Below are 26,658 nucleotides of genomic sequence, written 5' to 3' on the forward strand. Positions count from 1 at the left end.
ATATTCCTGGATTTTAATACAGAAAATTACCACTGGATGAATAATTTCCCTGGAAAGCACTGCAGTGAGAGTCAGCTCCTTTTAATAGCCTATTTCGTGGTTATCGGCGGTGTTAGCATCATTATCACCGTTCACAAACCAGGGCATTATGGATCAGAGGGAAGTCAGCCAGTGATTCACTGAACCAGACTCCAGGTCCAGGTCTGCAGACTTTACACTCCTGCTCTGAATTAGCCCACGTGGGCTGCAGGGAGGACTCGATGGGCATGGTCTCTACAATTCTTCATTTTGTAGAATGGAATAACTTAATAGCAGACTTTAACTGATCAAGTCGGCACGTGAATTGTGGCACGGGGGATCTGTGTGCCAGTTCCATCCCTAGCCTTTCCATCATCAATCAGAGAAAAAAAAAAGCACCATGTTTCTAATAATAAGTGCCAAACACAACTCAGCATGGCAGCCCTTTGACTTGGCCCAACTGTGTACCTTTCATGATCTCCTCTAAATTACACTCCCCTCCCCAAGTAATGCCAAACTCCAATCTAAATCAATTCATTTCATTCTCCTAACAACCATATATATCAGGGCTCATTTTCAGATGAAGAAATTGAAGCTCAGGGAAATCACTGGCCGCCCAATAAACAAATGATAAGAAGCAGAACTATATGGACATACAGCTAATCTGGTCCCAGTATCGACATCTTGACCACAGTCCTATCCTGCCTTCACCAGTCCAGGAGCCTGCAGTTCATGAAAGCAGACACCGGCACATCTCACCTGAGCAAAGAAACCTTTCCTGCTCCGTCTGGCAATCAGCAGCCTTTTCCACAAAAGGGCCACAAACTGTTGCTGGGTGAGTTTCCAGCCCTTCAGCTGGTAGGAGCCTTTGCCGTCCATTCCACTGAGCAGGTCCGTCTCCCTGGATTCTGTAAGCAGCAAATGCGGATGGTCACCTATGATCTCACCCGGATCTGAACAACTCTACTCTTTTCTCTGCTATCTTCAGCAGTCATCTTGGAAGCCTCCAGTACCTCACAGAAGGAAACGGTTTTCTTCAAAAAACCACATTTAAGAAAAGGCTCTAACTCAAGATTCTATTTCTCAACCTGTGTGCTTTCCGTTCCCATCTGATGAGCACAGACAATGAAGAAGCCTTAGGACAAGCAAAGATGTGCTCAAAGATAACAGAAGCAAGCTGTTCCCGGCTCCAAGGACTGGGCCATGCAGGTGGGCACACGACGGCCATTAGACTTCTATCTTTTATATGCATGGTAAAAAGTGGACAAGTTTAAAACATCTAAGTCCTGACAATGAAACATGAAGAAAGAACAAAAAGCCAGACTCTGAAAAGCACATAATTTTCTGTCCTCACCACAAGTTGCCCAGAAATCCTTGTCTGAAACTAATGTCTCCTAACTGAGGCACTTGGACAGTCTACAAATTTGTTTCTGCCCTTCTCTGTCTCAACCACATATGGGCACAGTCATCAAAAATATATGTCAAAAAACACAACTTGCTCTCTTATTCCTTCAAAATCAAACACCCATTCAACAGACTTTCATTCAATGCTTAAGCACATAGGTGTGAGAGAAACTGGGACCCTACAGAGATGGCAATAAATAAACGGGTTCAGAGCACGTGGGTTCAGGTCGTCTTCTCAGGCCCATCTGAGGAAACTTCCTAGTAAATGAAGTGTAAAGGGTGGCTTTCTTTCTTCGGGTTTGACCCGACATGCCACATTGGAAAGGGGGCTCTCTCATTTTTTCCACTTTTCTTTGGAACCTGTTAGGATCTGTGAACTTAGCCAAATGCCATCAAAGAGATAACTAAGAAACACATAAAAGACAAACTCAAGTTCAAACACCAGAACAAAGATCCTGCCCGTGCGAACCTGGGTCTATGTCAGAGTCATTGGGATCAATAGCATCGTCTTCTGTAAAAGGGTGCAGACAGCTCTGCTTGTCCCCGAAGGCCCGTCTGTTTCGTCTTGCTGGCAAAGTACCATCTAAATGGAAAAGGAAGGAATCCCACGGCATATTTATTTGTAATACTACAAACCTTCCTAGAGCAAACCCATACACTAAAAAAATGGGACTGAATCAGACCAAGGCAAAGGGAAAGGTACTATGGGGTTAGCTCCAACAACCTACAGAAAGCCGACCCAGGGTATAGCCCACTCAGCCAGGTTACCTGAGGTCTCAGCATCCACCCCACTCTCTTCAGCCACTTTGAGGAATATCTGAAAAAATAAGGCAGGGTACAATGTAAGTAAGTACTTGTTTTATGAAAGAAGTTATCACTCCCCAGATTAGGTTATGGAATCCCACATTAGGTTCCTAAGATAAAGAAGGTGGAGGCCACATTTATCAACAAGAATTTTATCAGAACCACTTGAGAGAAGCTGTTTGGGGCAGAAAACATTACCTCACGAGTGACAGCTATCAATCAGTCCAGACAACTCTTTCCAAAATAAAACAATACAATATGTCTGTAGAAGAAATGCATTCTGAATCTCCAGAGAATGAGGCAAGTCACTTTTATCAGGTCTATGTTCCCAGACCTTTGAGCAGGACAACATTGTGATCACTTATCTAAGACAAATGGCCACAAGGCAATGAGCTGCTTATCACTAGAAATAAATATTATAGTAGAGGGGAATCTGAACAAAGAAACTGATTTCAAAGAGCATGCGATAGAAGTTGAAAGTCATGTCTCCAGAAATCCCGACTCACAGGCACAAGAGAGGAGTTTTAGAACCTCTATTATCATCATAGATGACTCTACTGCACAATCTCCCCTGGGAATCGGCCAAGCCAGACAACACTTACAATCCCAGGCCTCAAGACTTGTGATGTTGTATCTCTAAAAAGAAGCATTGCTACACAGTAAAGATAACCTGGGCGTTGAAGCCCCAAACCTCTGATTCATAATCTTAAATCAACATCATTATTAATTCTCCCCCTGCTGTGATCATTAAATGAGCTTTCAATGTTTAAAACAAAAGGCCAGCAATGGAGTGACACAGGTACACTGACCACACTCTAAGCCACGCCTCACACCCAAGCAGTCCGCCAACACAAATATATCCCATGAGCTTATTTTATCTTTAAGAGAGAAAATATAAAGTTGGGTAGGTAGAGAGGTGGGGGTGAGGGAGCTGGAAGGAATTTTAAAAAGACCATTAATACGTCTGGAATATACTCTCAAAGAATAAGTAAAAATATTATTTTAAAAAATAAAATACAGGGGCTGGAGAGATAATTCAGACGTTTAAGGGCACAGACAGAGAGCCTGAGTTCAATTCCCAGCAACCACATGGTGGTTCACAACCGTCTGCAATGGAATCAGATGTCCTCTTCTGGTAGATCTGAAGACAGCTATAATGCACTCAAATAAATAATAAATAAATAAATCTTAAATAAATTACAAATAATAATAATCACAGATTAAATAATAAGTAATAATAAATTAAATACATCTTAAAATACAAATACTAATAATACTAATAATACTAATAATAATAATAATAATAAAAGAGGCCAAAATTTGAAGGCGAGCAAGGAGAAGTGTGAGGGAGGATTTGGAGGAATGGAAAGGATGGGAGAAATGCTGTAAGTAAAGTTTCATCTCAAACAAACAAAACGAAAACACCAAAATTATCAAGTTCAGCACCTGGCTCCAATGAACTGTCTATAAGTATCAGTCATTTACTATGCGTGAGTGCTGTCACCTGGCCACAACACTATTCTCACCAAGGAGCAATCCTAACACCTCTATATACTGCTGTCTCCCACTACCGATACTCTTACGCGTTTCATTGGGGCTAACATTACCCAGATGCCAACGCCTTAAACTCTCAGTAACCAACACTATAGCCATCTTGTTGCCAGGCTAGGCTGCCTCCCTGGCCTTGGGGTTGTTGAGCTTACTTCTTCTAGGGTGGTCTCTGAGATGCCGTAACTGGAGATGCCCAGGTCTGAGAGCCGGTCATCAATCTCATGGAAGAGTTCCACAAAGGCTCCCTCCTTAGCAGCTTCATACGGCAGCACATAGGTCAGTTCATGCCCAATGTCCTCCACCAGCCGGGCTTCAGACACGTGCTTCCTGATGAGGTTGGAGATAGCAGAGACATCTGCAGGGACCAGAGTGTGAAGGTGCTTAGTCATCAGAGACTCCACAGAAAGAGCCAGCTTGCTTCTCTCCCTTTCCCAACAGCTCAGAAGCACCGCATATACACCTCATGTGCTAAGATGCCAAAACCCACTGGCTTATTTGACTCAGAGCAAAGAATGTCTCGAACTCACTCTTATATCACGAAACCTAGGCATACTCATAGGCACTAGGTGTCTAATGGATAAGTGCCTTGTGTCTCCAAGACTCTTCAACAGAATGAGTTTAGAAAGCATAAAAGACCCTGCCCTTCTGTAAACTTTCAGATAAGGTTATCATCCATGATTTACCCCAGGAGGTAGCTAATCAAACAGTTTGTGGGAGCAGAAACCTCGCTGGAAAAAGCCAGCTGTTGGGACTGGATAGAGACAGCCAGCTCTATACTGTCAAATGCCACTGGTGGTACTGGTCTCTCCTAGGCACTGCTTGAGTGAAATACAAATGCTCTTCCTTATCTCCTGGACTCTCACCCTTCTTAGATGCTGAGTTCAACTCCCTTCCTACTGGTGCATCTCATCTAGCATCTGCTGAATCCACACCCCGCCCCCTAAGGTATGCTGCAGACTCCCAGTCACATCTGTTCCCTGGAATACTGCCCTCCCAGCCCCAAGACCAAGCCCCATGCTCCCCAGCAAGTGTTAGGCCAAGCCCCCACCAAGCAGCATTCAGTCCTACAGCCACCCAGCCCAGCCCTGCCCAGCCCAGCCCAGCCCAGCCCAGCAGCAAACCTTGAGTGAGCGCCACCAGCCTCTGCACCTCTCCTCCTCTGCCTCCACTCTGCCCAGCTGCGGGGAGCTCAGGCACCACCTGAATAAGAAACCCCAGAATCCTTACCGATGGTCAGCGTGTCACTTTCATGGTCGCTGCCCAGGCCAGCATCAGAACTGCTCTGAGAAACACTGTCCTCCTGATGACAAAGAAGGAGGTGAGAACGGATCAGGGGTCAAACTGGGCATAGCCACCACCACCTCTGACGGACAGAGCATCCAGGAAGTTCTACGGCATAAAACTAGAGCAGAAAGCTTTTCCTGGGAAGTGTGCAGCTGGCTGCCATGGCTTCAGAGGCCACTGCTGCCATGTGTGCTCTTTAAGGACAGCCTCACTGACTAGGGTGAGAGAGGTCAGCACACTGAGTGACTGTCAACAGAACTGTGGCCACAGATCAATGCTGCCGTCCGGTCATTTGCCAACCGTCCCAGCATGGGATTTACCTGACCGCTTAGCTAATTTACTGCTTCCTTGATGTGAATATTCATTCAGTCACTCAGGCATCTTATTAACATGCAGATAATGATTCAGTAGGTCTGAACGGGGCCCAAGTCACCAGGTTTCTAACGAATTCCCAACTGAGTCTGACATGCTCGGCTTCAGACTGTGCTTGAATGACGAGGCTCCAGTTAACAGGAAAATAAATGGATCCAAGTTCAAATCAGGTGGGAGTCGGGGCAGGTAGGTGGTCTGGTGTCACCAACCACACAAACACATTTCAAGCATGTAAAATGAAACAAATCAGATCCAGGATTCTGATTCTAACTTTTATGTCCTTGCTGGGAGACCTTGAATATGTTACAAATTCCAACAAGTCTCACTTCCTTCATCTGAGATTATAAGCATTATACTATCTTCCCTGGGTTGTTCTATACTTGAAGAATATAAAATATATAAACAGAACAATGTGAAATTGAGTTAAAAATGTAAAGTATATAAGCAGAACAAAAAATGTATTATTACCATTATTTTCTAAACCCACAGGTTATATGGGTGTGGGGGCAAATAAAATCAGTATAGAGTAAATATTTGATGTTTCATAGTTTCAAAGTCAAGGTCAATGAGATTTAAGACAACGAAGCAGGAATGTTGGGGCATCTTGTAGCCAGGGCTCCTCTTACCTCTTGGCAAGTTCTCTTTTCTTTGATAGAATAAAGCCCTCAAAAGACTTGTCTCCATAACCCAGGGCACTTCCAGAGGGAATATAAAGGGTCTGCACCAGAACTAGTGTGGTGGGAGAGAGGTCTCTGAGCCTTCCACACAGGGGCTATGATGCACTGCCACACATGCTCAAAGCAAGGCAAATGTTGCCTCAACCTTAGCAGGGCGGGGCACCGGTGTACAAGCCATCTAAGCCAACAGGCCCTGGCTGCCTAGTCCCCAGCCCAGCCCAGCCCCAAGATGGCTGCTCACCTTTTTCAGACAAGACACGGTGCTGCTGCTGTTTCTGCAGGAACTGAGGGACGATTCCACATCTTTCTTGACCAGGGTCAGGTAGTAACCCGTTCCCAACTGGTTTTTCAAAAACAGGGAGGAGCCCACGCAACACAGCTTCCCATGGGAAATGATGGCAATTCTGTCTCCTAGGATGTCCGCTTCATCCATGTGGTGTGTAGACAAAATAATGGTGCGGCCTGCCAGGCACAAACACAAGGACACGGGACGGTGGGACTTGTCAGTTCTCGTAGATCATAGTGGCATGAACGACAGAGATGCCACATATGAGAAAGACATGAGGAGGCCTTTACCCTCTGTAGATGTGACCCCTGGATGGCAAGGCTTGGGGGACAGCAGTTGCAATTGTCACAAAAAAGAGGGCAGTATTTATCTGGAACCCTGCTCCATCAAATGTGCTAAGAAGTTTACAGACATTTCTATCAGTCAGGACCAACACGAACAAGGACACGGTCTAACCACAACATAGATGTGTATGCTTATATCCTTTCTGACCTTCTGGCAGGCCCTTAAACAATGAAATATGTGTTTTAAGAATCTTGCCAAGCAGGACAGAAACCGAGCTTTAAGGAGATGCCAACCTTTTTTTGAGTAACAACTCTTTCACCCTAACAAAACCAGCCACAATTCCCAAGAGCCCTTCTCTACCCCAGGTCATGACTGGAAATAAGTAACAGCCCATACCTTGCCGGTATTTCAGCAGGAGTTCCCATATTCCCCTGCGAGAGTACGGGTCCACGCCTGCTGTGGGCTCGTCCAGAATGACAACCTTGGATCCACCCACGAAGGCTAAGGCCACAGACAGCTTCCTCTGCATTCCACCTACAAGACAGAGCAAGACACATCCTCAAGGGGTGAGTGGGGCTAGAGCTGGTGAGATGACTTGAGGCGCCCATCTAGACACATAAAGAGGGCTAGGCTTCTGTCACCAACCACCCAGACTTGAACTCTGTGGTGTTTGTCTGGAGACGGAAAGAAAGGAAGAAAGGAAAGGAAGGTGCCCTGGGCTCACCTGAGAGCTGACTTGTTTTGCTTTTCAGCTTGCTGGGAGGTAAGCCAACATCCAGGGCCATCTGCTCCATCTCTGCTTTCACGTGCTTCTCTGAGAGCCCCTTTAGGCGAGCATAGAACCAGATGTGCTCCTCTACAGTCAGCCTGGGGGAGGGGGCGAAAAGGAGCAGGTGAGCTGGGGGGGGGGGAGCAGCAGGATGTACGTACTTTGGCACAGTTTTCTCTCTACCACACCACTCTTGCCTTAAAAAAAAAAAAAAAAAAACCACTCGATTTCTTTAAAAAGGTAACCTGAAGGAAGAATTCTCGGTATACAAATCACAAGCCATATAATGGAACATTTATACCCTATAGCCAACAGGCCTGATCACAAGGCACCAGGCCATTAAAACTTTAAATTTCAGGTTCTTGATTCGGTTTTTTAGTGACCATGTTGGCTCAGCATTTACTGGTGTGAATGAACCTCAACAGGTCACAGGTTCTAAGTCTAAGGGAAGGGGAGGCCCAGGAGCTCAAGCCACTGAATTTAGATAAAGAGACCTTAAAACCTACAAGGTGGGAAGGCTTTGCCTGCAGTCAGAGGGCTCAGAACCTTCTTTGTTCCTCTACCAGAGAGCTCGGGACTTCCTCTGTCCTTTAGACAGAGCTCCTTTAGAGTCCTACTTACTGGTGGGACAACCTGGGTGGGAGCAAATGACTGGAGCAGGGAATGCAGGGACATTGTGCCAAGTGTCTTTTGAGGTTCTTGAACCACGCCTTAAGGAATATGCTGGTTATTCTAGTCACAAAATAGAGTCACTCAGAAACAGGGACCCTCAGTTGAGGAACTGCCTCTACCATACCGGCCCATAGGCATGTCTGTGGAGCATTTTCCTGACTAGAAGCTAATGTGGGAGGGACCAGCCCCCTGTGGGTGGTGCCATTCCTAAGCAGGTGGTTCTGGACTGTATAAGAAAGTAAGTTATTTTAACTATGGAGGGCAAGGCTGTAAGCACCGTTCCTCCATGGTCTCTGCTTCAGCTCCTGCCTCCAGATTCCTGCCATGAGTTCCTTCAGTGATGGACTGTGACTGGAGAGTTGTAAAATTAAATAAACCTTTTCTTCCCCAAGTTGCTTTTGGTTATTGGTTTGTTTTTTTTTTTCATAGCAACTGAAAACAAACTTGAGCTAGGAGGCATACATCAGGAAGACGGCTGAGCTAAAATAAAAAATTCCTCTAATCTAGTAATGGAGAGTACAGCTTTCTAAATTCCATTAGCCACCTGTACTGATGATATAGCAACTTCAGCTCTGTTCCCTGAAGTCAAAAGGCAACTTGTCACTGTGTGTCAGGAGAGGTAAGACCTACCACTCCATACCCGAAGAAGGGAAATTCTTTAGTAATACTCTAGTCAGAGCACCAGGGCTCTCGGGTCTCAAACGGGGGAATGTTCCTCTCCGTGCTTCTGTGACTCACATGTCAAACAGGACGTTATGCTGGGGACAGACTCCCAGGTTCTGCCGGATGGAGCTCATCTCCGAGCGAATGTCCTTCCCCAGGATGTAGGCAGTGCCAGAAGTTGGGGGAAACAGCCCAGTGAGTATTGACCTGTGGGCAAGAACAGCAGATTCAAGAGTCAGGAAGACCCAGCCTCACCACCCAGTACTGCAGAGCCAGGACAAGGAGAACAGATTACACCACTTGACACTCTACCCCTTCCTTTCTTATCTAATCTACTCTAATCTAACAGATTCCCACAGAGCAAAGAGGCCATTTGCTTTAATGAGTAGCTAAGCATGAGCCTATGTCTTAGACACTGGAGTTTGCTAGGAGCATCTGACAAAGTGACACTCTTAATTTACAACAGGATGTGCTCCTTAAAACATATTTTGTATGCCTAACATCTTGTACTTGAAAAATGAACAAACAAGAACATACTGTTAAAAGATAGAAATATTTGTGTTGCATAATAGAATTTCTGAGTCTGTCATGTTCATAACATACTGGTTTTATGCTGAAGAAGAAAACCTGTCACCCTTAAAGATCAACCTCTGGAATGGCAGTGGGGCCACACTACAAGCCATAAGCAAACTATGATATTCTATAGCCCTTCCTCTGTCCTCACGGGCCCCTGGGAAAGCAGAGGGAGATAGCTGCCCAGGCCTTCTCTGTTCTGCCTGGAGACTGATTTTCTGGGCATGTCCTTCTTCTTCTAGCTTGTTTGATCTTTCTTTCCAGTCACTTGCTTCAAATCTCTGAACCAACAAGTTCAGAAAACAGACGACCTCAGATTCCAAGAGAGCTGAGGAATTCTGAGCATTTCATGGGAAAGGTCATCAAAAGGCCCCTGCCTGTTTTTGGACTAAAGGAAAAAACACCTAGCAAAATCTAGACCCCAGAAAGTATGCTCATGATTAAGTGACACATTTCTTTCCATCATGTTCCACTCTTAGCCCAGAGACCAAATCAATTTCCTTAGGTCTATGTTTCTAAGTGGGGATTTCCTGTGGCAGATCTTGGGAGAGCCACACCCTCCTCTTACATGGTGGTGGTCTTCCCCGCTCCATTGTGGCCCAGGAAGGAGGTGATCTGGCCCTCATAAAAATTGAGTGCCAAGCCGTCCACGGCAACCTTCATGCCGTCTCGGTAAACCTTCACCAGGTTCTGAATGGACACCCCCAGCCTCAGATGAGTCGGTTCCTCTTCCATGCAGACTGTGACAAAAGAAAGGCAACAGAGATGATCCTACAGGAAACACTGACCTGATCAGTACAGTACACAAACACAAAAGTCTATGCTTAGACTTTTAGAACTAGTTTCTGCCCATGCTCAACCTTTAATATCTCAGACAAACACAGGAGTGCCCCTTGGGACACTCGGGCTGACGGTAGCAATGAACTTATAAAAAGCACATTAGTCTGTTGACGAAGAAAGGCCGCACAATTAAAATACAAGATGCCAACAGACATTTAAAAAAAAACATATCTAAAAGTGTCATGGATGTCTATACTGTGCAATACTACTCATTAAAGAAAAAATAAACTAAATATATCACAATTTGAGTGGATCTCAAAAGAATTATACCAAGAGAAAAGAATCCACCAAAAAACAAAAATCAATTTGGCCTTCACGTGGTATGAGATATGTTCTACTACCTGGGCTGCCTTGTCTGGCCTCATGGGAGAGGAGGCACCTAGCCTCACAGAGACTTGAAGTGCCAGGGTAAGAGGATGCTCAGAGGTGTTCCCATGAGCTCAAAGGAGAAAGGGAGGGGGAGGGAGAGAGGAGGGGGAGGGAGAGAGGAGGGGGCAGTGAGAGTGATGTAAAGTGAATAAAGAAAGAAAATAAAGTTTTAAAAATTGCCTGTTATCCACACTAAAGAGCACCAAAAGCTAACCACTGGTGATCTGAGGAAGGGCAAAGACAGTGTAGACAGGAAGCAGGCCTACTGACAGTGTAGAGAGGAAGCAGATCTCTGACAGCGTAGGAGGTAGCAGACTATGGACCACGTAAGAAGGAAGCCACACTGAGCACAAAGACACAAACAGAAAAACTGGGAAGAACTGGGGTACTTCTACCTGGAGTCAGGAGCTAGGGGGCATTAGCGCCTGTGTGAGGAAGGGTGGGAAGTTACAAAGCCCAGGCTGGGTCTATAGCAGCCACCTGGCATCCACCTACAGAATTGCTGGCATAGACCACCACTGCAGGGCAGGCAGAGAGAGACTAGGTACACAATGATGGCTAATGTAGTTATTCCTCTTGGCTTCATAGAATAACATGATTATCAAAGACGGGAGAAGTAAGGTTATACTGATCAAAATGTACTTTCCTAGTAGTGGGGGTGGGGGGGACAAAAGAACCGCTCCTCGGGAACCGACAGGGTTCCCACTAAGTGCAGGGGACAGCCACGGAATGCGTGCATTTGGAAAGGGTGTGCTGCATGGGGTTTTTCCACCTTGACTGTGGCTTTGGGATCATGGTAAATGTGGAAGGCATGCCCCGCTCTGGAGAGGCAGCAGTACCACGTGTGTGGGAGTGCTGCTCAGAGATACTTACTTTCTGACACTCCCTTCTGGCTGGAACCAGGGTGGCTCTTCTCATCAATTTCCTCCCCAAACCAGTAGGACTTGGTACAAGGAAAATACCAGGGCCTGGGAATTCCATACTGCCCTGAAAGCAAAGCACAGGTAGCACAGGTATGACCCAAGCTGATGCAATCTCAGCATTTCTGACATTTTCTAGCCAGACCTGCTTTCTCCTTGACATAGCCTATGGGGAAGGAATAGTCTGAAGGGACGCTGCTAATTTTTGCTGAAACCTACTGTGCAGATCATATATTCTGCACCTCTCCATGGTTTCCCAACAACTCCCCAGATGGTAATAGCATCCTCACTTTAGAGCTGAGGAAAGTGAAGGGAAAGTACCCTCTCCAAGGTCACTTACCCAAAAAATAAGGATTCGGAATTTGAATCTCAATCTATACACGCAATTTGCATGGTCAGTGGAGGAAGATCAGCTATAGGTTTAAAAAGCATTACAAACGGGCTTCCTTGGAGAAATCAGAGGGTAAACATGACGCTAACTTCACCCTCCCCTAAAATCTGATCTCATACAGAAATGTAACCTAGAGAGGGTTCCTGTTGTACTTGGCAAAAGGGTAGAAAAGCATCAACATGAATTGTTGGTGAATACTAATTTACCTTAAGCCACAGGCAAGGGCTGAGACCCAATATATTATTCAAAACCTGTACTTAAGAGACAGACGTTCTCCTAGGGCCTCCTCTTCTGGGGACATAGACCTTAGAACCCAGTCAGTACTGAGAGAAACCTGCTAGATTCTGATCTAGGTTAGCCCAGCTGAGGTCATCTCCAAGCACTGACACTTAACAGACGCGTGACCTTAGGCAAATCCCTCAAATTCTCAGTTAGATCTCTCTTTCAGAAACTGTTTACCACAGCAAACAGCCCAGAGTAACCTTCTGAACCAGAGTCTGAAGCACCTGGCACACTGGGCTCAAGGGATGAGCAGCACAGGGGTAGTAACACGCGTGCTTTCAGCACGGGTGCCTTTCCTTGGACTATTTGCTTTTCATAAGCTTAAAGCCCCAGCCAATTCCCAGGGAAGTCCTCATCCTTCAGCAACTGCAACACAAAAGAATGAAGGACCTATAGGCAGGAAGTTGCTTCCCCCTCAATTAGCCAAAGCAGTATGGAAGCTTGGGGTACCTGGAAAGACCGCTTCGATGTACCATGTCATCACGCCATAGAGAAAAGTGTCAAAGACCATCATGGACACTGCCGTGGTGAGATTGAAGCCGTCCTCCTCCACCGGACTCTCAAAGAGATTGTCCCATTGGACCCCGACGCCTTGCTCCTCAAAAAGAGCGAAGTACTCACAGCCGAACCCAAAAGCCACAGGAGACAGCAGGCTCTGAGAGAAAGAGGCAAAAGGAACTCTCTCTCTCTCATCCTTGCCCCTCTCATTTTTTTTTTCTCTTCTGAAGTAAATTCCACCTTGAGAAGTCTGACTTTGCAAATTACATCAATTATAAGGTACGGAAGCATTCTCCTAGAGTCCCTTCGGAGAAGCGGACTCTCTTGCAGCATATAAAATGATTTCATTTATAAGCACTCATCATGCAGACACGTACCAGAAATGATTGCTCGAGTGCAGGTGAGATTTTAGAACTGTGTGCTTCCCAAGATATTACAAGGCTCAACGATCCTGTCCTCCGTCCAGCCTCATACTGACATTCATCAAGGACTTTTTTTTTTCACTGATCAGTCACTGAATATTCAGGATCAGAGAAGACACTTTAAGGCTTCACTTCTAAGAGACTCAAGCCTTGGAGCATGCCATGAGCCTACTAATATCTTATCAGTGACCCAGCAGGGCAGCTAGTGAGTGGCTCCTACTGGTATTCTCACATGCTTAAAGACTACACCTACATTTCACAAAAGACTAAAATGTCCTGGTTAGGGATTTGTGGGAGGGTAAGTCACGTTTGGTTTTGTTCAGTATGGAAAATATTACCCAAGTCAAACAACACAATGGATACAAGAAAGACAAGGGACAAGAATGAACCATTTGTGGCCTCAAGCTGTCCGTGGACATGACCTTGCTGTGAGCTTATGATGGCCAAAGAGCCAGAAGGTAGGGGTGGACATGGTATCTACTGTCTAAATTACATCCATCCCCCAAAGTCATTTATCTCCAACCAGTTCAAGGCACAATCTGATGATCTCTGACAAAAGTCAAATCCAACCAGTATTCATTCTAAGGGCAAAGGAGAAACAACTTAGCAAGAGGGGAGAACAGAAGGATTATTCAGCACCCTGGGGAGGTGGGGTGGGTCAGGACTACAACTTCTGCAGAGAGATCAGAGTTACTTACAGCAAAGATCTTGATGGAGAAGCCCACATAGTCCTGCCAGGCTACACACAGCACATAAGGCAGGTACAGCGTGAAGTAGATGATGCCCCCACAGGCTGCTGCCAGGTTGGCACGGGAGAAGAGTGTGCTAATGAGGAAGCACTGTAGAATGGTCACCATGGCAAACACAGACAGGAAGACGAACACCACGCTGGGGTCACTATAGGGCAGCAGGTTTCCTAACTGGAGAGGAAGAGTCTGGATAAATGTGTTGCCTTGGCAAACCCGGCCACTCACTTACATGATCTTAATGCTGGTTTCTACACATAATTCTTTCAGAGATAATGGGGGCAGGGAGGGGGGAACCATGCTGCTTGGTTTTCTGATGAGGAAATAGAGCCCATGAGAAATAACTTACTGGAGAGACTACACATGAAAAATCACAGCAGAATTATGGGTAAGGACAACGTCCAGGACTTTCTATTTGTCTTAGTGGATAATTTTGTCCTCTGCCTCTCAGAGATAAAGGAATTTGGCTTCTCCTTGTCTAAGAACAACTATTGCCTCTAAGAAAAAAAAGTCTTGTGAGACAACAGCCCACACATCCTTTCTCTCCAAAAGCCTAGGAAAAAGGCCAGGCAACCTGAACTTTTCCCTGGTAAATACAAAGCCTTCATTCACACTCTCATCTAAAGTTTTTGTGAATATTCTGAGCTGTGAGCTAGCTCATCGATAGTCACTGTGGACACTAAACCAGGCCCTGTCAACACACAGCTGACGAAATCAGTTCCCACACACTGGCCACAGGATCACTATCCTTGTCACAAGACTTAGGTCCTTGCCCTCAGATACCAGAGCATGAGAAAAGAGTTTGTTTCAGAACAACATGCAAATAAATCTTGGTTCTGTCATCCTTGGGTGCTTTAGGGAGGCTCTGACTTTCCCTGAGCACTCAATGGGTTATTGTAGGGAGGATACGCTGGGGCAGTTCACAGCATGTCCTCTGACCAGTGCCTGGCATCATTGAGTGCTCATACGTAATAGACAGTAGCTGGTATTAAGACAAATGTTACATTCTCTTGCTTTGTTCTCTTGTTTTTTTTAGAAAACACTAACTTTTATTAGAGGAAACTTTGTATGAAATAACTGTTGAACCAAAAATGCATAAGAGTAGATTTGTGTATGAGGCAAAACCTCACTGCCCAGACTCAACTTTGGGGAGGGGGGGGGGGGATTTACTTACTATAGGTAAAAGACATCCAGATGTTAGCAACCTCTTTTGTCATAGCTCGGAGAGCCAACAGGCCCTGGAACACGCCCCTTTCCCTGGGGAGTCCCATGAGCCCCCATCCAGTGACTGGCTCATTGAGGGAAACTCTTGGACAAGCTATATGTTCTCCATGACATCCCACTGGGCTGTTGAATCACGGCTCAACTCCTCCCTGAGCATGACCCAGCATGTGCTTCACCCCGCCCCCAGATACTAATCCCTAATACACATCCATAGTCCAAAGTCTGCCTCAGCCTCTTCCTCCAGAGAGCCAGACCTTTAACAGCATCTGACTTTCTGACTGTTGCGTTTACAAACTTGGCACTAAGTTTGGCTCTAAGGACAAAGAGCGTGGAACATAAAGCTGTCCTTCTCCAGAAGCGTGAGCCCTGGGTTCTAGCTACTTGGCTGCTAACTACCCACGTGGGTTGTTTAGAGCAAGCACTTACCCCTCTCTGGCTTTCCTCAATTCTGAACAGAGGGAAGCACACACAACACAGAAATCCCTTTACCTCTTAGCTATATTATTAGGCTAGTCAAGAGTTCCTTGTCAAGAAGAGTGAGTGAGTCCACCTTACCTTCAAGATGACCACCAGCAGGCCAGCGCTCACAAGCAGAGGGATGAGACTGCTAATGAACCAGCTAAACCAGAGGATGCCATTGTCCAGGCCCATGATCCGCATGGTCTCCTTCAAGCGAGCCTCCTTCTCATAGACAATGCCCTTGATGATCACAGCCACAGAGTAGATCCAGGCCAGAGTCATGAAGAGGGGCATTGACCGGCTCATGACCCGCAGAAAGCTGTAGGCATGGGAACAATGAAAGGGTAAGCCCGGCACCGATCCGAGGCCTAGCATACTGGAGGGAAAAACCCACATGCCCAGGGTTGCTAAAGAAAGGCCCACTAAAGTAGACAGAGATGAGACCTTGACCTGCTTTCACTCTCACACCGTGAAAAACATGCACATACCCACACTCTCTACAAGGGCCTGGTTATCTAAGGAAGATGTTGGCCTGTGGGTACACTCACATGTCATCAACATAACAGGGGTAGGGCATCTGTTGCACATAGACACCCGTTTTCTTCTCACTTCCTGTCAGCACTCTGATGACTGCTTGCTCTACCACATCCTGCAAGTAGGCAAAGCCGCCCCAGACATAGCGCATGTCTTCAAAGGGGTCAGCCCGGGGACCAGGGTCCCAGTACCTGAAACCAAACGGCAGGTGATGAAACACTCCCAACAAAGCACATTTGAAAAATCCCATTACCCAGGGTTCCCCCACACTTCTTCCTTCTTCCTATTTTCCTATCTTCTGTTCTTATCACAGTTGACAAGTACATAAATTCTTGGATAGAAATAATCACAACGGACACACTCCTTATGGGTATATTTTTCTTTTCCCTTTCCTGGTGACTAACATTGCATCATATGAGCGTACTGGAATTTCCTTATGGACTGTCTGCCTCTTCTTATAAAAATATGTACGGCTAGCATGAAGACCTTTGCTTTCCTTTCTTTCTCTTGACTTTTAAGCCCTTTAGGTGAGTCTTTTGAAGAGGAATGCGGAAACAGAAAGACTAACAATTTATAACCTTTGAATAACAGTCGCCATCAATGGAGTTTTACCGAAGTCATGCCACGGCTGATTTGTTGCTGACATTCCCCTAATAAAGTGCCACCAGTCGTAAGTCATCGTTCTTGAGCTTTGCAAGACTGCGTTTCAACTTACCCATCCTTGATCTTATTGGTTCTCTCGACGTTGTCGATGTCCATCCGGATCTTGTACTTTACGTGATGGGGCAGCTCCACACTCTCCGGGGTGATGCCTGTGAACACGATACCAGCCCAGAACTTCCTCTCATCCAGCAGCTCCATGGACTTGTTGATGAGCCTGACTTCTGTGGGGATGGGCTCCAGCTTGTTCAGGTTGACACACTGACAGATGGAAGGAAGCCTCATTAGAACACTGGAGACCAGAAAGACAAGTGGTAGCCAGAGGCGGGAACTAGCTGCCCGAAATCTTCATCTGCACCCACTACCCATCTCTAAAGTAGTTTTCCAGATCTCAGCCAAGCTGAGAACTGAGATGCGAGTGAAATACCGAATATTAGTTGTATTGCTTTGTGTGAGGGAATTATTCTCTTAGCAAGTTTTATTCTCTTAGCAACATGTCTTAGCCATGTTGAGTCACAGCAACTAAGCAACTAAAAATCAGATACGGGAAAAAAAAATCTAGTCAGCCCCTTTCCTTTCCATCATTTTTAGGATTAAGGATTTAAAATTTTATCAGTCCCAGATTAGATTAGATAAGTTTTATAAATAATGCCTTTATAATAGTGTGGTTTATTATCACTAGGATCTAGAATATCAAAACAGAAAAAGCTAGAAGATAACGGATAGAAACATGGGAGTCAATCTGAAGCAAAGCTAGAAGTAAGCTTATTCGCTCGTTAAGCTATTCACCTGCGGTTTATCTTGCTCACCAGGCCTACAGGATATAGCTGAACGTGACACTACACATTCATTCTACGCTCTCCTTCTGCCTCTGACTTTATTGCAACTGCTCAGAGGAAAAAAGCACCTAGACTTTGCTAAAGAGCATGCACAGCAGATCCTCACCTCCATGAATCGAGATATCGTCTGGATTGCCTGGTCGGTCTCATTGAACGCTTCTCTCCAAGTATACACAGAGCCATTTGGGGACTGAACATCCTCTGGGTTCTTGGCCAGAAATGCCATGATGTCTTGGGCAGTCCAATCTAATCCATCCAACTTCTGTTCCCAAAACTGGTCATTGCCCCTGCTGTCCAACAGCGTCTGTCATTCCAGGAAGAACATGTGAACCATGATCACCAAGTTCATGGTAATAAGCACATTTAACAAAGAAGATTGAAGTTGGAAACATGTGACTGACGTCAGTCGAGACACAAAGTCAGACATCTGACTTTGAAGTTCACAGGCTTCCTACTGTACCAGATAGCTCAGGTTAATTGTTTTAACTCTTAACAACAGTGATTGTAGGGTGCTGAGGGATCTATAAGCATCGGAACTTACACAACTGAGCAAGGGTGTGGCTTTGATACTGCCCATCTCACAAAGCGGAAAATGGAACTTCAGGGATGTTAAGCTAGCTAAGGAGCAGGAAAGCAAGACTGGAAAACAGGCATTGATTCCAGCCTACCCACTGCATTGTACCACCCTCTCCTTTGAGATATGGTTTGATGATGCCAGACAAAAACCCTGCCTCTAGATTGAGCCCACTTTTAATGCTTAGTTCGGGGAAGTTACACTGCTGTTTAATCCAAATAAAAGATGGCCTTTCCTAACTCCGGGACATGGGGTTCATGATGAAGAAAAGAAGGCCTTCTCCCATCACTTGTCAGTGTGAAAGGATAAGCTATTCTGGTCCTCAACCAGCCAGTCTGGGGGACTGGGACAAAAGTCTACACAGATGAACTGCCAGGAAAACGAGGCCACTGCTGATTGGGCAAAATGGAAACACAGCTGCGATGCTCGATGCTCCATGACCAGTTTCCATGGGGGAGGGGGAGGGCCTACTGAGCAGTCTCTCCAAAAACCTGAGCTCCACTTCCTTAATCAGTCTTCTTTTCACTAACCTTGCAGCAACCCCCCCCATGGCTTCCTCTTTGTTATTTTAATGGTAACATAATGATATTACAGAGTGTTTCTCCTATAATTTCATTAACTACCTTTACTGTATAGCATGTAGCCTATTTCCAATTACTTACAGTAACAATAACACTTTTCTCTCCCACAGTGACTTCTTTAAAATTATTGCTGGAGGGTGCATCCCTGGGGATGTGTATGAAACAAAGGTAACAGCAAATGACACATTCTAAGTGGGTTTTGAAACTTCCATTTCAAATTGCTTTCCATGAGGGGATAACAAAGACCGCTGTCACCAGTGAGGTTCCAGTACAATTTTTTTTTGTCAACAGATGCCAAAATTGTACCTCACAAGAGTCCACAGAGGCATGGGCTACCAATTCCAAAACGACTTTATTTGGATCCTTGGAAGTAAAAGAACAAGTAAGATCAGAGAAGAGGGGTGGTGCCATTGAGCCCAGCCCTGCCTGGCATGGCTTCTAAGAGGTGAGGAAAGAGGACTGCCAAACCAAGAGAACGTACCCAGTGAGATCACTGGCATACAGCATCTCTAGAAAAGGGTAAGTCATTCTGGTCCTCAACCAGCCAGCCCAGGGGGACGGAGGCAAAAGTCTACATGGATGCACTGCCAGGAAATGAGCCTAAAGGAATGGAAGACCTAGCATTCTTTTTGTTGTTGTTGTTGTTGGTTGGTTTTTGGTTTTTGGTAGCAAACTTTTATTTAAATCTTACATAACTCAAGCTTTATACAAAAAATTGAAATAATTGAAAATTTGGGTTCTCCCTCTAAAGCCTGCAGTATCCAAAGCTTGAACAGTTAATTTAAAAATAAGCAAAACAAAACAACAGAATCCTGCAGCAGATCCTGCTGCAAGACCTAACATTCTACATAAAATCCTAGATGTGGGGAAAGCAAGGCCTGGAGATAAAGGACCAGGTGCAGTTCAGAGGCGTGTGCGCGCACACATACAAACACACACACACACACAGCTGATAAAACTAGAAGTAACAGGGAAATGAGAGCATAAGGCAGAAATAGAAGGCCCAGGCATCACCTGTGTACCAGGCACCAAAATGCTGAACACTGAGAAACCCAAGGTGGTGGGTTAAAGTAATACTCCTTAGGTCAGGGAAGAACGGGCTAGGATAAAGCTTCTCTGGTTCCCACTGACAAGGTGGCAATTCCTTACCATTGTCACCAGGTCAATCAGCCTCTGTATTATAGACCCCAAGAGCCATCATTCTGTTGGTCTCTTGCTACCCTCTGCCTGTCTAGGGAAAAATCAAGAATCTCCTTGTACCCTCCTCTTCGTGCCTTTCTCCCATAAGCTGCTGCCACGCCTCCTCTTCTGCACTCAACCCTTGCTACTCGCCCATTCAATCTCTGTTGTGGTCTGTCTCTGCCTTGCACCATCTTTCTTCTAGGATAATGCATCTACATCTCCACTTGCTTAAAACTATCTGCTCTCCCGCTCTAATCATGAGGATCCTTATAGCCTCCCAGGTCTTTCCTTCCAGGTTACTTGACTTCTACTACGCTCTCAAGATTCCCCTACATATAAATCCCTAGTGAACACCACCACAGGCTTGTAAGGACTCGTCCCTTAAGAACCAAGAGTGGATGAGCAGCTGCAGCCTCCAAAGTAAACCCTTGATGGAAAAGCAGGGAAGGCCAGGCATGGTGGTTGGTGTCTGGAATTCCAGCTCTGGGGAAAGCTGAAGCAGGAGGATGGCTGTGAGTTTGAGGTCATCTGGAGCATATAGTGAGTTGCAGACAAGTCTGAACTACAATGTGAAATCCTGGTTTTTATTTTTGTTGTTGTTGTTTTGTTTTTAAAAAGTGTAGGGAGACATCTACATAAGCCCAATTCAATTAAAATTCTCTTAAATCCCTTTACTGTCAGACACAGAACAATCCCAAGAGGTAGATAATATGGATGCCAAGGAAACAAGGAAACACACTGCAGTGTGTCCTGTGGGAGGACCCCGCATGAATCCCTCAGAAGAGAAAGACTGAAAGACTGGAGCTCACGGGAGAACAATGCCCCACCAGTGTCGGCTCGCGCCATGACACAGTGTGAATGCATAAGACTGTTGCTCTTGATTGTCTCACCCAAGTCCCGTGTGTACAAAGGCTCCAAGTGAAGCATTCTGCATGGGTGTAACAGCACTGGTGTATCAAAGGAGGCTCTGGCTCCTTCGTCTCCAGATGCTCTTTGATCAGTAACCTGTCCCCCAAGAGGACCCAGAGCACCAAGTACAGCCTCTAAAACCCCAGCAACCCCCAGGGCACAAAGGTTCAATTCCAGAAACCGGGCAAAAGTCTTCCCTTGCTTCTGTAATGGCAGAAGAAATAAAAGGGAATGGTCTTCCTCGCCATGGCAACAGGAAGTTGTCTAGTGATCCTGACTGAGGCTGAGGCGGTTAAATGGCTCTCCAGGTGACACAAAGGAGACACTGCATTCGCAGGCTGCTCTCCCTTTGAACCTGGTTATGTGTGGAGCATGCAGCCCCTTCAAGTGTCCCCCACATGTGAAGGACAATTCCCTCCACTCCCCGGCAGTGCCTGAGGTGCTGTATTCTCTCTGTGCCTGGAGAACCAGTATCCCTGACCTGTCTGCATGCCAGATCACACTCCTGTTCCCATACCTCCTTGAGACACGGCAGGCTAAAGAAGATATACTGTGCCTACCTTAGTGACTGGAGCCCAAATGAAAATACTCGTGTCCTGCAAGGACCAAACTCTACTCCAATTTCTGATCTTTGCTGAGTTTTCTGCAAAGCTGCTACTGGACCATGAGGGATGGCGATGCTGGCATAGCCAGGCTCTCACTGCACTGAGGTCTTTGCTTCGATAGAAGTGGTGGCTGTGTGGCTTCAGCTAATCTCAATTGCTTTCACTTACAGACCTGTTTATCGCAGGGATTTCTGGGAAGATGTCCAGAAACCTTTTCTAGCTCAAGCAAGCAAAGCAAGTAGAGTCGCTCACCCGGACAAGGTCCATCTCTTGGCTGTTCTCCATGAAGGTCCAAATTTGGGGGCTGAGTTCTTCCCACATGCCCTCTAGGTCATGGAACACCGCCAGCTCCTGAAAAGTCTTGTTCACCTAGAGCCAGGTAAGGAACCAGGATTCAAATACAAGAGAGGCAGAGGCAACAGACATTCCAAGATTCCCTAAAAAACACCACCCATTACAGAAACCTCTGCCCAGTCCTTCCCTTCCTCAGGAAATCCCTCCTATAGCTGTAATTCAAACACTCAAGGCTGGGGAGATGGCTCCCAAGATACATGTGGATTTGTTTTATTTTGGTTTTGACCATTTAAAAGCCCATTATAGCCAAGAGTATATTCAGCATACTCTATCTGAAGCCACCTTCACTTCCTACCCCTAATTCTGGAGAGATTCTGGGAACAAAGTCCTGAGCCTGGACAGCTTACCTCAGCCATGACCTGCCTTGTAGCCGGTGTGTCTGGCGTATAGAGAATCTTTCCAACAAGCAGTGGCTTGAGTGCCTTCCAAATGATTCGAGAAAGAGGACTAGACTCCAAGTTCTTCATCAAATCATTGCAATAAGGCGCTAAAAAGAAGACGGAGGACAGGCATTCACTTCTATATCCTGGCCAGTTGCCAACAGGAACTTAGAAGGTTTGGGAGGCACACAGGCAGTCCAGGGGGCAAACCCCCTCCCTCCATCACTTAACAGTCATGCACAGGATCACTCCCTTATCTGACCCTCAGTTTGCTCCGCTATAAAACGAAAGTTCGAAACATCCACTTGGCAGAGCTGTGGAGAGGATTGGATGAGCTATTTCCAGTGAGGTCTTTATGTGGTGCTTGAAATAATCAGGCCTCTGAGTCTCACATCTGAGCTGATATAAAGGAAGGTCCTGACTATGCACATGCCGTCCCAGCTCTAGTGCCACACCCTGATGCCCCTGCCCTCACAGCACTCTTCACTGAACAGAAGCAGGGTTCTTCATTGAGAAGCCGGAGGGCTGCATTTAGACTGTAGTTTCAAGAAAAAAGCCAAGTATTTCCTTAGTAACTAATAGATTCTATCACAAATAATATTTATATTTAACAAAAATTCAAAACTAAAATATCCAAAGTTCAAATGGACAAAATGGGCTTTGCTTAGATACCACGCAACTTCTCTGAGCTGCTTGAGAGATAAGTGATAAAAATAATAATAAAGATAATGAATTAGGGGCATAATAGAAATGGCCCACGGCCTCACTCATGGCATGCAAGCACTCTATCGCTGTGTTCTATCTCCAAAGCTAGAATTTTTCCCTAAGGAAACAAGCCCTCAATCATATCTGCTGTATAAACAAGAGATGCCCTTGCATTGATCTGCAGGCTGGGGAAGAAGAGACGGCTTCATAAAACTGCCTACTCTACCACCTTCTTCAGGCTTAGAAAGAAAGTTCTAGACTGCTGTGCTCCAGAAGGCACAGGCTGTGTTACAGCCACACATGAAGCTGCCTCACTTCTTGCCTGTGGTTGCAAATAGGGAATGTCTCAGCTGTGTGGTGTATTCAAGGCAAAGATGCCATTGTTAGAATTGTATCACTGGACATATACTACATACGACCAGGCACAGGGCACACCTCCACACAAAGCTGCCCAAGCGTCACCACTGGGTATAGAGTTACAGCCTTCCTTAACACCCAGGATGCTAAACAAACAGGTGACCGAGTGTCTGAGTGTGACGTGTGTACATGCCACCATTAATGAGATAGTTCACCGTAAAAAGCCAGGCGGGCCTGGTCTTGAATCCCAGCTCTTGGGAATTACCTAGGAATGCAGCTTTAACCAAGACAGTTAACCTCTAGAGGGCCTATGAAATTTGAGGTTCCAGAACCTTCCTTTCAGGGTTACTGTGAGAATCAAATAGGTACTTTAAACAGAATGCATTATGCATAGGAAGTTTTGCTTTAATGTTAGGCTTTCTTGTAGTTGTTGTAATTGCTATTATTCCCATTACCCACTTTTAGGTGTTTATTGTAAAGCTTACCTCACAGTAATAGAATAATAATTACAATTATGGTAACAATTATAATGATTATACTATTTTAAACTTATTCTGTTTTATAATAATATACTATTATATAAAATTATTATAATTAAAATATAATAACTAAAATAATATAAAATTTAAAAAATTTCATCATTTTTAGAAAGTTTTCTGGCTTTACTCAGGTATTAACAAACAACAAAAGTGATATGTATTTTAAGTATACAACCTGATGTTCTGATATGCGTATCCGCGATGATGTGATTAACATAACCCAGTCAAGCTAATTAATATCTCCATCACTTCATGTAGATGCCCAATGAAGCTGTGCAGTAACATCAAGATGAACTCCCTTACTAAGTTTAAAGATATAATAACGGTGTCACTCCACCCTCACTACGCTATCCACTTCCTCTTCAGCGGGCTACGCATTTTACCCCCAGCAACCTCTTCTCTTACCTGCTTTGGGTAGCATATTTTTTTCCTTTTAGAGTCTACATATGAAAAGAACTTGGAGGCTGGCTACCAATTCACCTTTTTGGTATCGTTACTAACCGCCTGAGTGAGACCAGACCTCTCCAGTCAAGGAAGTGAGAGTGATTCACGTATCAAGGACTCTATAGTTGAGGGGCAGTGTCATGGGAGCAAGCAGAGAGGACAACCTTTGCGACTACACCGAATGAGAGCAAGCATGAGGACCGGGTGACATAGGCTAGGCATGAGGACACGGCTTTGGTCTACAGTCACTCACTCGTAGAATTGTCGTAGAAGGTGTCCATGTCTTCCTCAGTGCCATTCCCGCCAAAGAGGGCTTTGTAGTTGTTATCCTCGTACCAGTTGAGGGACTTGATCTTCAGCCCCCCGCCCTCTGGGTGACCACAGACGATGCGGGACACAGCCTGGTAAATCTGGGTGGAGGAGCTGGAGCTGTTCACGTTGGTCAGAAACATCACCTCCCGCCGCATGTCGCTCCAGCTCCTTGTGCTGAACAGCTGGTTTCAGGGTGGGAAGAGGAAGGAGTGGGGACGACGGGAAAGGGAGGGTTGGGACAAGAGAGAAACAAACACTTTTATTTTCTTAACCTAAAAGCAATGTTGCAGAACATACTGTGTGGAACATCACCTTAAAGCCCTGTGGTGACTAGCCAGGGCCTTCTTTCCTCCACCTGTGGTGCTTGGACTTTGGCGGTGTCTTAGTATGGAGTTATCCCCAAATGGCGGCTCCCCCTAGCACCTGCCTGAGGAGAGAATTCCTGCCCATTCTCCTTCACCATAGTTCGCACTGTACACATTCTCTGTGACTGACCTCACAGGGGAGGGTAACCGCTCATCTTCCAGACTAAGAAGAGAGGCTGTACTCCAGGCCATCGCAGTGAACAAATGGACCAGTGTGGTGTGGTCTCCATCTGTTGCAACACACCCCCCTCCCTTTTTTCCCCCCTCACTTCAGCCTCTTCATTAGTCCAGCAGTGAGAGTGTAGGCATTTGCAAACACAGAGCCACACTAAATACACTCTTTCTAACTCCTCTGGCTTCCTTCGTAGACCTTAGCGGATGTTCTCAAGCACGCCCGTTCCCCTGCTTTCTATCTGCTGCCCTTGCTGTGCAGAGTGTCCCAACTTCTCTAGGAACACAGCAGCTCTGTCTTTGGAACCCACTCACCACACACTCTCTTGAAAATGGCATCTCATCCCTCTTTCTACCACCCTTACATGGTTTTATTTTTATTTCACTACACAGATGCCTGTCGTCACATCATCAGCTGATCTCTTTACTTCTGACTGCCACCCTTCTGTGCTTTAACTGATGGCAGTGAGGTGACTGTGCTCACTGGAGAGTTGCAATAGCCAGCAAGGCCAAACCCCTGGGCTGGGCTGGGGGAGTCTGTGAAACCGCCTCCATTCTGCCTCTCAGTCTTGTCTTGTATGCCTTCTCTCTCACCCACATACGACATCAATGCCAGCTCCCACTCATGCACACAGTCCCACTGTCAGGTTAGCTAATGCACACACTCTCTGAGGCTCTCTGATCTATTGCAGTCATCACAGGAGTGGGTGAGGAATTCTTGGAAGAAGCAAACCAGAACATAAACTTCAGAGTTGAGAAGGCCCCAATTTCAAGCTCCACTGCAATCAATTAACTCTCTAGAAGACTACGGGCAAAGTATCTGACTTTTCTGCACCCAAGTGCCATCTGTGAAATGGGCACAATAAGAGGTGCCTCCCTGGACCATGAGGATAAGCCAGGCATATGAAATCAAAGAGTCGCAATCCATCTGTGATACCTCGACTTTTCCTGCCAACGGTTGGGCTTTGAACATAGCAACTAACTTTCTTTCTAAACATGGACCAAGCAAATGCATTTCTTTATTGTTACTCAGAGAGAGCATCGCGTGACAGGTGACCAAAGTGGCTTGAGGGTGATCTGTGAGAAGAAGGGGCTCATCACTGATGTTGGAGAGGAAGGAAGCAGGTTCCAAGAGACAGTAGAGAAAAGTGTACCCAGTACACAGCCCGAGGTTTTCCACCCATTCAGCCACAGAGCACAGCAAGTGCTTTGGAATTATTTTTGTTTTAGCCCAGAATAAAGCAGGTACAATGACAGAAGAGAAAGTTGCTGGAACAACCTTGAATTTACAGGTGCCACCCCCTACCACCCACCCACCCAGCCACTACTACACCCACCCACCTTACTGTCTCCAGGAATGCGCAGCAGAGAATGAGACAAGGAGGGGACCCTTCAGAGCAGTGTCAACTCACAAGGCCTTATGGAAACAGACAGGGATGTGTACAGCACTTTCTTTCTCTTTCTGCCCTTTGGCAGAACCCCAACTGATCCAGTTTCTTGACCTATCCAAAGGTCACTCACAGAGGAACAAGTATCAGACTGACAAAGTCTGCTCCTAAGGGGGGTGGGGCATGAGAGCAAAGCCCTCTGTCAAAGATGGCTGAGGAGAGTTACAATAAATGGAAGGAAGGAAGGGAG

General features: G+C 45.8%; 1 protein-coding gene across 2 annotated transcripts in view; it reads right to left on the minus strand.

Moving 5' to 3' along the window:
- The window catches only part of Abca1 (ATP binding cassette subfamily A member 1), a 123,147-nt gene that overhangs the window by 30,757 nt on the left and 65,732 nt on the right, over positions 1 to 26,658 (minus strand). Inside the window, exons 9-28 of one of the 2 annotated variants that reach the window (XM_052176495.1) lie at positions 24,426 to 24,666; positions 22,095 to 22,234; positions 21,646 to 21,762; positions 17,649 to 17,846; positions 16,759 to 16,964; positions 16,058 to 16,234; positions 15,606 to 15,828; positions 13,779 to 14,000; positions 12,611 to 12,815; positions 11,441 to 11,554; positions 9,927 to 10,098; positions 8,861 to 8,992; positions 7,406 to 7,548; positions 7,078 to 7,215; positions 6,352 to 6,572; positions 4,899 to 4,977; positions 3,930 to 4,132; positions 2,191 to 2,239; positions 1,892 to 2,005; positions 778 to 926 (exon numbers count right to left, since the gene is read on the minus strand). In XM_052176495.1, coding sequence (XP_052032455.1) covers positions 778 to 926; positions 1,892 to 2,005; positions 2,191 to 2,239; positions 3,930 to 4,132; positions 4,899 to 4,977; positions 6,352 to 6,572; positions 7,078 to 7,215; positions 7,406 to 7,548; positions 8,861 to 8,992; positions 9,927 to 10,098; positions 11,441 to 11,554; positions 12,611 to 12,815; positions 13,779 to 14,000; positions 15,606 to 15,828; positions 16,058 to 16,234; positions 16,759 to 16,964; positions 17,649 to 17,846; positions 21,646 to 21,762; positions 22,095 to 22,234; positions 24,426 to 24,666 — 3,243 coding nt within the window. Of the gene's footprint in view, positions 1 to 777; positions 927 to 1,891; positions 2,006 to 2,190; positions 2,240 to 3,929; positions 4,133 to 4,898; positions 4,978 to 5,004; positions 5,078 to 6,351; positions 6,573 to 7,077; positions 7,216 to 7,405; positions 7,549 to 8,860; positions 8,993 to 9,926; positions 10,099 to 11,440; positions 11,555 to 12,610; positions 12,816 to 13,778; positions 14,001 to 15,605; positions 15,829 to 16,057; positions 16,235 to 16,758; positions 16,965 to 17,648; positions 17,847 to 21,645; positions 21,763 to 22,094; positions 22,235 to 24,425; positions 24,667 to 26,658 lie in introns of both variants that reach the window. The other variant, XM_052176496.1, reaches the window with a different exon arrangement.

The sequence above is a fragment of the Apodemus sylvaticus genome, chromosome 3 (assembly GCF_947179515.1).
Source record: "Apodemus sylvaticus chromosome 3, mApoSyl1.1, whole genome shotgun sequence".
Classification (NCBI taxonomy): domain Eukaryota; kingdom Metazoa; phylum Chordata; class Mammalia; order Rodentia; family Muridae; genus Apodemus; species Apodemus sylvaticus.